Below are 10,586 nucleotides of genomic sequence, written 5' to 3' on the forward strand. Positions count from 1 at the left end.
AGGAGACAGAAGAGAGGAGACAGACAGAAGAGAGGAGACAGAAGAGAGGAGAAGACAGAGAAGAGAGGAGACAGAAGAGAGGAGACAGAAGAGAGGAGACAGAAGAGAGGGAGAGACAGAAGAGAGGAGACAGAAGAGAAGGAGACAGAAGAGAGGGAGACAGAAGAGAGGAGACAGAAGAGAGGAGACAGAAGAGAGGAGACAGAAGAGAGGAGAAGACAGAAGAGAGGAGAAGGAACAGAGAAGAGAGAGAGAGAGAGAGGAGACAGAAGAGAGAGACAGAAGAGGAGACAGAAGAGAGGAGACAGAAGAGAGGAGACAGAAGAGAGGAGACAGAGAGAGGAGAAGAAGACAGAAGAGAGGAGAAGACAGAAGAGAGAAGACAGAAGAGAGAAGAGAGGAGACAGAAGAGAGGAGACAGAAGAAGGAGACAGAAGAGAGGAGACAGAAGAAGGAGACAGAAGAGAGGAGACAGACAGAGAGAGAGAAGAGACAGAGAGAGAGGAGACAGAAGAGAGGAGACAGAAGAGAGGAGACAGAAGAGAGGAGACAGAAGAGAGGAGACAGAAGAGAGGAGACAGAAGAGAGGAGACAGAAGAGAGGAGACAGAAGAGAGAGACAGAAGAGAGGAGACAGAAGAGAGGAGAAGACAGAAGAGAGGAGACAGAAGAGAGGAGAAGACAGAAGAGAGGAGACAGAAGAGAGGGAAGACAGAAGAGAGGAGACAGAAGAGAGAGAAGGAACAGAAGAGAGGAGACAGAAGAGAGGAGACAGAAGAGAGGAGAGAAGGAGGACAGAGAAGAGAGGAGACAGAAGAGAGGAGACAGAAAGAGGAGAACAGAGGAGACAGAAGAGAGGAGAAGACAGAAGAAGGAGACAGAAGAGAGGAGACAGAAGAGAGGAGACAGAAGAGAGAGACAGAAGAGAGGAGAAGACAGAAGAGAGGAGACAGAAGAGAGGAGACAGAAGAGAGGAGACAGAAGAGAGGAGAAGGAACAGAGAAGAGAGAGACAGAAGAGAGGAGACAGAGAGAGGAGACAGAAGAGAGGAGAAGGAAGAGAGAAGAGAGGAGAAGACAGAAGAGAGGAGACAGAAGAGAGGAGAAGGAACAGAGAAGAGAGGAGACAGAAGAGAGGAGAAGACAGAAGAGAGAGAAGAGAGGAGAAGACAGAAGAGAGGAGACAGAAGAGAGGAGACAGAAGAGGAGAGAAGAGAGAAGACAGAAGAGAGGAGACAGAAGAGAGGAGAAGGAACAGAGAAGAGAGGAGACAGAAGAGAGGAGACAGAAGAGAGGAGAAGGAACAGAGAAGAGAGGAGACAGAAGAGAGGAGACAGAAGAGAGGAGACAGAAGAGAGGAGACAGAAGAGAGGAGACAGAAGAGGAGACAGAAGAGAGGAGACAGAAGAGAGGAGAAACAGAACATACTTCCATTAGATCAGACCAGCTGCAGTCTAACACAGTAACAGAATATTGGGGGAGTAGGCGTGCACAGAGCACCGGTGGCAAGTAAGAAATAGGTCACCCTGCTAAAGAATGCAGTCTCTCTCCCTCTGGATACTGGACTAGTGTTGGAATTTGGAGTGAAACACACACACACACACACACACACAATAAGAAGCTCTCATGTTCATTCCGAAACATCAGTTTGCACTAATGAATAAACCTGGGGTTTATCATCCTTTGGAAAGAGTGAACTGATATGTCAATACAGGTCAGTATTACTTCACTTCAGTGGTTCCAGTGTGGTAATAATGTCTGTCATCAAGCAGAGCTTTAGAACGGGTGGTAAATCCTACCTAGATTCTCACAAGCCCTGATTGAACATCACTTGAGTATGGAGTCTTCATAAACACAGTGGATCAGTTCATGGGGTGAACAATCCACACAGAAAAACAATGGGCATTTTAAACATGTCCATTCATCCTCTGCACTGAAATTAAATCAATCCCAGCCCTGGTATCTATAGATTATAGTTGACCTGAGTTGGTGACCTTAAAGGACTAGGCATGGATCGTGTAAATTAGGCACAAGAAGAACACAGACTGAAACAGGGAGGGACTACATGGACTTGTCCAATAAGAAACACTCATTGTTTTTCCCATTGTGTGCCCTAATATACACAACCCTGGATTGGTTTGAATCCACTTACAACACAACAGAGAAGTACTCATCAAGTCTGATGATGGCTCCTTATTCTACCACTGGGATGACACTTTTTCCCAATATACCTATTCCCCCTCTCTCTTCTCCCTTCTCCAGAACCTGTGAGGTGGCCACTACCAATCCTTTCTTTAGGCTTTGCATCGACAATATCACTGGTCAATATGGGGTCTTATGTATGTATGTATGTATGTATGTATGTATGTGTGTGTGTGTGTGTGTGTGTGTGTGTATGTATGTGTGTGTGTATGTATGTATGTATGTATGTATGTATGTATGCATGTATGTATGTATGTATGTATGTATGTATGTATGTATGTATGTATGTATGTATGTATGTATGTATGTATGTATGTATGTATGTATGTATGTATGTATGTATGTATGTATGTATGTATGTATGTGATTCTGAGGTTATATCTTGAGAAGATCAATTCCTGTGTGTGATCTAATATAGAGACTCAGACTGTAGCCATGTCTTTCCCTCTCTGCAGCCCTCGCGCGTCCCTTCAAACCGCGCTGCAGCCCTCTCTCTCAGCCCTGCAGCCCTCAGCGTCTCTGCAGCCCTGAGCGTCTCTGCAGCCCTGAGTCTCTGCAGCCCTCAGCGTCTCTGCAGCCCTGAGCGTCTCTGCAGCCCTGAGCGTCTCTGCAGCCCTGAGCGTCTCTGCAGCCCTGAGCGTCTCTGCAGCCCTCAGCGTCTCTGCAGCCCTGCAGCGTCTCTGCAGCCCTCAGCGTCTCTGCAGCCCTCAGCGTCTCTGCAGCCCTCAGCGTCTCTGCAGCCCTCAGCGTCTCTGCAGCCCTCAGCGTCTCTGCAGCCCTCAGCGTCTCTGCAGCCCTGAGCGTCTCTGCAGCCCTGAGCGTCTCTGCAGCCCTGAGCGTCTCTGCAGCCCTGAGCGTCTCTGCAGCCCTGAGCGTCTCTGCAGCCCTCAGCGTCTCTGCAGCCCTCTGATGTGGGCCTGCTGCTGCTCTACATGTATGTATAGTTAATATGGTGAGAGTCTGACTATAAAGGCTGCTGAGAAAGCCAGAGGGACTGTAGCCATTAGAGCTGCCTGCACCCCAATGCGTCAATACAGTCCTCCTGGCCAGTCTGTGTGTGTGAAGAGACCTTGAAGGGCAAAGCAGAGCACCCAGACGTACAACAAGCAGAGTGCTCTGCAGCCCTCTTTCCCCAGCCCTAAATCTGTCCATCTGATAGACAGAACAACAAGGCAGAGTCCTGCCCCTCCTAAATCTGTCCATCTGATAGACAGAACAACAAGCCCAGAGTCCTGCCCCTCCTAAATCTGTCCATCTGATAGACAGAACAACAAGGAAGAGTCCTCCCCCTCCTAAATCTGTCCATCTGATAGACAGAACAACAAGGCAGAGTCCTCCCCCTCCTAAATCTGTCCATCTGATAGACAGAACAACAAGGAAGAGTCCTCCCCTCCTAAATCTGTCCATCTGATAGACAGAACAACAAGGTGGAGTCCTCCCCTCCTAAATCTGTCCATCTGATAGACAGAACAACAAGGCAGAGTCCTCCTCCTAAATCTGTCCATCTGATAGACAGAACAACAAGGAAGAGTCCTCCCCTCCTAAATCTGTCCATCTGATAGACAGAACAACAAGGCAGAGTCCTCCCCCTCCTAAATCTGTTCATCTGATAGACAGAACAACAAGGCAGAGTCCTCCCCCTCCTAAATCTGTCCATCTGATAGACAGAACAACAAGGCAGAGTCCTCCCCCTCCTAAATCTGTCCATCTGATAGACAGAACAACAAGGCAGAGTCCTCCCCCTCCTAAATCTGTCCATCTGATAGACAGAACAACAAGGAAGAGTCCTCCCCTCCTAAATCTGTCCATCTGATAGACAGAACAACAAGGAAGAGTCCTCCCCTCCTAAATCTGTCCATCTGATAGACAGAACAACAAGGAAGAGTCCTCCCCTCCTAAATCTGTCCATCTGATAGACAGAACAACAAGGCAGAGTCCTCCCCTCCTAAATCTGTCCATCTGATAGACAGAACAACAAGGCAGAGTCCTCCCCTCCTAAATCTGTCCATCTGATAGACAGAACAACAAGGAAGAGTCCTCCCCTCCTAAATCTGTCCATCTGATAGACAGAACAACAAGGAAGAGTCCTCCCCTCCTAAATCTGTCCATCTGATAGACAGAACAACAAGGAAGAGTCCTCCCCCTCCTAAATCTGTCCATCTGATAGACAGAACAACAAGGAAGAGTCCTCCCCCTCCTAAATCTGTCCATCTGATAGACAGAACAACAAGGAAGAGTCCTCCCCTCCTAAATCTGTCCATCTGATAGACAGAACAACAAGGAAGAGTCCTTCCCCTCCTAAATCTGTCCATCTGATAGACAGAACAACAAGGAAGAGTCCTCCCCTCCTAAATCTGTCCATCTGATAGACAGAACAACAAGGAAGAGTCCTCCCCTCCTAAATCTGTCCATCTGATAGACAGAACAACAAGGAAGAGTCCTCCCCTCCTAAATCTGTCCATCTGATAGACAGAACAACAAGGCAGAGTCCTCCCCCTCCTAAATGTGTCCATCTGATAGACAGAACAACAAGGCAGAGTCCTCCCCCTCCTAAATCTGTCCATCTGATAGACAGAACAACAAGGCAGAGTCCTCCCCCTCCTAAATCTGTCCATCTGATAGACAGAACAATAAGGAAGAGTCCTCCCCTCCTAAAACTGTCCATCACCAACAGTAAACACAATAATAGCTAGCGCACCTCTCCACCTCCTCCAGCTAAATGTGTTATCAGTGTGGGGATGTGTCCCATAATATCACATCACAATGTGCAGAATGTTTCCTGATAGGTGAAGATGTAGGCCTATGACGTCACAGATACAGATATATTAGTGTCTGTGTATGACACAATCTGACCCTTATAGGAACGTATCGGTAGACTTGCAAAACGATGGTAGCTTTTCCAAAACTCCCAGGTTCTCCAGAAATCCCTGTAAAAAGATTCCCAGAATCAGAAGGGTGTATACAGAAAATACAGAATCCTCCAACTAGTATTTCTGAAAACCCTGGGAATTTGGGGAAAGTGATGTGAATGTTGTAACCCTAGTTAGTAGATTGAGTATTGATCAGGCAGTGTCTCAACTCTACTCTTCATTAAAGTGATGTGAACGTTGTAACCCTAGTTAGTAGATTGGGTATTGATCAGGCAGTGTCTCAACTCTACTCTTCATTAAAGTGATGTGAACGTTGTAACCCTAGTTAGTAGATTGGGTATTGATCAGGCAGGGTCTCAACTCTACTCTTCATTAAAGTGATGTGAACGTTGTAACCCTAGTTAGTAGATTGGGTATTGATCAGGCAGGGTCTCAACTCTACTCTTCATTAAAGTGATGTGAACGTTGTAACCCTAGTTAGTAGATTGGGTATTGATCAGGCAGGGTCTCAACTCTACTCTTCATTAAAGTGATGTGAACGTTGTAACCCTAGTTAGTAGATTGGGTATTGATCAGGCAGGGTCTCAACTCTACTCTTCATTAAAGTGATGTGAACGTTGTAACCCTAGTTAGTAGATTGGGTATTGATCAGGCAGTGTCTCAACTCTACTCTTCATTAAAGTGATGTGAACGTTGTAACCCTAGTTTGTAAATTGGGTATTGATCAGGCAGGGTCTCAACTCTACTCTTCATTAAAGTCACCTATTGTGAAACTGACACGTCCCTTTAGGAAACTAAAAACAGGATCAAATGACTTCAAACCGTGAACACAGTGTTTTCCTTCTGACATCATAGCGTGACAGAACAGCAGAATATATCATACAGATGCTCCTCTCTTTAGTTTCATCAACATAAAAGGCACTGGGGCGAAATGTGGTGCTTTTCAACAAATGTGGATTATAGTTTAAGGAAATCTCACCTTTACTGCATTGAAGAGGTGTTAAGCAAAGGGACTTCCTGTCTCAATGAAGATGAATTGCATTTGAATGAGTCACCGTGGATGCACAGGGACATACGATACAATCGTCCCCATAGAGACAACGCTGGTCATTGGATCAGTGTGTGTATGTCATTACTATAGGGATGCATTGTCTGCAGAGTGACAGCAATCTCAGTAATCTGCTGATTGATTGGCTCATTCTGTGTAGCAGGATCCTTAATCATTTCATTTCTGTGATTGGCTCATTCTGTTTAGCAGGATCCCCAGTCCCCAGGTACCCTCATTTGTTGACTTCTGTGATCGAAAAAGTCTTGGTTTTATGCATGTCAACATCAGAAGCCTCCTCCCTAAGTTTGTTTTACTCACTGCTTTAGCACACTCTGCTAACCCTGATATCCTTGCCGTGTCTGAATCCTGGCTCAGGAAGGCCACCAAAAATTCAGAGATTTCCATACCCAACTATAACATCTTCCGTCAAGATAGAACTGCTAAAGGGGGAGGAGTTGCAGTCTACTGCAGAGATAGCCTGCAAAGTAATGTCATACTTTCCAGGTCCATACCCAAACAGTTTGAACTACTAATTTTGAAAATTACTCTCTCCAGAAACAAGTCTCTCACTGTTGCCGCCTGCTACCGACCCCCCCTCAGCTCCCAGCTGTGCCCTGGACACCATTTGTGAATTGATCGCCCCCCATCTAGCTTCAGAGTTCGTTCTGTTAGGTGACCTAAACTGGGATATGCTTAACACCCCGGCAGTCCTACAATCTAAGCTAGATGCCCTCAATCTCACTCAAATCATCAAGGAACCCACCAGGTACAACCCTAACTCTGTAAACAAGGGCACCCTCATAGACGTCATCCTGATCAACTGGCCCTCCAAATATACCTCTGCTGTCTTCAACCAGGATCTCAGCGATCACTGCCTCATCGCCTGTATCCGCCACGGAGCCACAGTCAAACGACCACCCCTCATCACTGTCAAACGCTCCCTAAAACACTTCTGTGAGCAGGCCTTTCTAACCGACATGGCCCGGGTATCCTGGAAGGACATTGACCTCATCCCGTCAGTTGAGGATGCATGGTCATTCTTTAAAAGTAACTTCCTCACCATTTTAGATAAGCATGCTCCATTCAAAAATGCAGAACCAAGAACAGATACAGCCCTTGGTTCACTCCAGACCTGACTGCCCTCGACCAGCACAAAAACATCCTGTGGCGGACTGCAATAGCATCGAATAGCCCCCGTGATATGCAACTGTTCAGGGAAGTCAGGAACCAATACACGCAGTCAGTCAGGAAAGCTAAGGCCAGCTTCTTCAGGCAGAAGTTTGCATCCTGTAGCTCCAACTCCAAAAAGTTCTGGGACACTGTGAAGTCCATGGAGAACAAGAGCACCTCCTCCCAGCTGCCCACTGCTCTGAGGCTAGGAAACACGGTCTCCACCGATAAATCCATGATTATCGAAAACTTCAATAAACACTTCTCAACGGCTGGCCATGCCTTCTGCCTGGCTACTCCAACCTCGGCCAACAGCTCCGCCCCCCCCGTAGCTCCTCACCCAAGCCTCTCCAGGTTCTCCTTTACCCAAATCCAGATAGCAGATGTTCTGAAAGAGCTGCAAAACCTGGACCCGTACAAATCAGCTGGGCTTGACAATCTGGACCCGCTATTTCTGAAACTATCTGCCGCCATTGTCGCAACCCCTATTACCAGCCTGTTCAACCTCTCTTTCATATCGTCTGAGATCCCCAAGGATTGGAAAGCTGCCGCAGTCATCCCCTCTTCAAAGGGGAGACACCCTGGACCCAAACTGTTACAGACCTATATCCATCCTGCCCTGCCTATCTAAGGTCTTCGAAAGCCAAGTCAACAAACAGGTCACTGACCATCTCTAATCCCACCGTACCTTCTCCGCTGTGCAATCTGGTTTCCGAGCCGGTCACGGGTGCACCTCAGCCACACTCAAGGTACTAAACGATATCATAACCGCCATCGATAAAAGACAGTACTGTGCAGCCGTCTTCATCGACCTCGCCAAGGCTTTCGACTCTGTCAATCACCATATTCTTATCGGCAGACTCTACAGCCTCGGTTTTTCGGATGACTGCCTTGCCTGGTTCACCAATTACTTTGCAGACAGAGTTCAGTGTGTCAAATCGGAGGGCATGCTGTCCGGTCCTCTGGCAGTCTCTATGGGGGTGCCACAGGGTTCAATTCTCGGGCCGACTCTTTTCTCTGTGTATATCAATGATGTTGCTCTTGCTGCAGGCGATTCCCTGATCCACCTCTGCGCAGACGACACCATTCTATATACTTTCGGCCCGTCATTGGACACTGTGCTATCTAACCTCCAAACGAGCTTCAATGCCATACAGCACTCCTTCCGTGGCCTCCAACTGCTCTTAAATGCGAGTAAAACCAAATGCATGCTTTTCAACCGATCGCTGCCTGCACCCGCATGCCCGACTAGCATCACCACCCTGGATGGTTCCGACCTTGAATATGTGGACATCTATAAGTACCTAGGTGTCTGGCTAGACTGCAAACTCTCCTTCCAGACCCACATCAAACATCTCCAATCGAAAATCAAATCAAGAGTCGGCTTTCTATTCCGCAACAAAGCCTCCTTCACTCACGCTGCCAAGCTTACCCTAGTTAAACTGACTATCCTACCGATCCTCGACTTCGGCGATGTCATCTACAAAATGGCTTCCAACACTCTACTCAGCAAACTGGATGCAGTCTATCACAGTGCCATCCGTTTTGTCACTAAAGCACCTTATACCACCCACCACTGCGACTTGTATGCTCTAGTCGGCTGGCCCTCACTACATATTCGTCGCCAGACCCACTGGCTCCAGGTCATCTACAAGTCCATGCTAGGTAAAGCTCCGCCTTATCTCAGTTCACTGGTCACGATGGCAACACCCATCCGTAGCACGCGCTCCAACAGGTGTATCTCACTGATCATCCCTAAAGCCAACACATAATTTGGCCGCCTTTCGTTCCAGTACTCTGCTGCCTGTGACTGGAACTAATTGCAAAAATCGCTGAAGTTGGAGACTTTTATCTCCCTCACCAACTTCAAACATCAGCTATCCGAGCAGCTAACCGGTCGCTGCAGCTGTACAGTCTATAGGAAAATAGCCCACCCATTTTCACCTACCTCATTCCCATACTGTTTTTTATACTGTTTTTATTTATTTATTTTTCTGCTCTTTTGCACACCAATATCTCTACCTGAACATGACCTGATCATTTATCACTCCAGTGTTAATCTGCAAAACTGTATTATTCGCCTACCTCCTCATGCCTTTTGCACACATTGTATATAGACTGCCCATTTTTTTTCTACTGTGTTATTGACTTGTTAATTGTTTATTCCATGTGTAACTCTGTGTTGTCTGTTCACACTGCTATGCTTTTATCTTGGCCAGGTCGCAGTTGCAAATGAGAACTTGTTCTCAACTAGCCTACCTGGTTAAATAAAGGTGAAATAAAAATAAATAAATAAAAATAATCATTTAATTTCTGTGATTGGCTCATTCTGTTTAGCAGGATCCTTAATAATTTCATTTCTGTGATTGGACAGGAGGGGAGCCATCCTGGGCTGCATTCCATTTCAAACGATTTTCCTCCACCCTTCTGCCCTTGTTCACCCCCTGAGGTAGGTAGGTTTAAAGGTATAAACCCCATAAGGTCCGTCACATTCATGTTCGTTATTAAGTCAGTGCAGGAGTTTATGATGTAGTCTCTCATACATCCCTGTCCCACTGGGATGTATTACTAACACACAGTATTTAACCAGGAAGCCCCATTGAGATAAATCAAGTCTTTCTGAACGGAAACCTGGAACTGTCAGAGTGTAATGTAGAGATGACAATTTAAGGCACCATCAATACACAAAGGGCAAAGGTGCCCAATGGCGTTGATGATCAATAAAGAACAAGATAATCAACATATGGAGGTGTTTCTTTTGAGAGCTACAGTTCCAGCACCATGGAAAGATTTCCATGTCTCAAAAGTATTTTAGAGGACACCTTGATTTTCTATCAAGATACCAAACACTCCCATCAGGCCTTCAATGTCTTGTTTAAAAATGCTGTAGCCTACTAGTCTACGTACAATAACCTAGTTAGTTCATATGTGACGGGCTCAGCACCGACTCTAGAATAGATGAAAGACGGTTGTTTCAGTGTCGTTGATACCTTCAATTAAGCCTGGAGATTCAACAACAGCAACACACTGTAATACTGATGAAATAGTCAGTGATTTAATCAAGTCAAATCAATGATCTACCCAACATTGGCTGAATTCTGACAAACATCAGTCACTTACTGTCATTCTATCTAAAAGCCTTGCACTTTAGATCCAAGTGAAATAGTGTATCTATACAGGTAGCAGGGTTGGGGGCGATTCCTTTTCAACTCAGTCAATTCAGGAAGTCAAGTGAAATACCAACATGTTACTAAAGTGTCACCACTCTTGAAAATGACCCGACCCTAATATAGGGATG

General features: G+C 46.2%; 1 protein-coding gene across 1 annotated transcript in view; it reads right to left on the reverse strand.

The window, feature by feature from the left end:
- Nucleotides 1-2,710: 2,710 nt before the first annotated feature.
- Nucleotides 2,711-10,586, reverse strand: part of LOC124035404 — a 29,625-nt gene continuing 21,749 nt past the window's right edge. Inside the window, exon 4 of the mRNA XM_046348855.1 lies at nt 2,711-3,128. Within this exon, the coding sequence (XP_046204811.1) occupies nt 2,711-3,128 (418 nt within the window). The remainder of the gene's footprint in view (nt 3,129-10,586) is intronic.

Source organism: Oncorhynchus gorbuscha, linkage group LG05, assembly GCF_021184085.1.
Source record: "Oncorhynchus gorbuscha isolate QuinsamMale2020 ecotype Even-year linkage group LG05, OgorEven_v1.0, whole genome shotgun sequence".
NCBI classification, from domain to species: domain Eukaryota; kingdom Metazoa; phylum Chordata; class Actinopteri; order Salmoniformes; family Salmonidae; genus Oncorhynchus; species Oncorhynchus gorbuscha.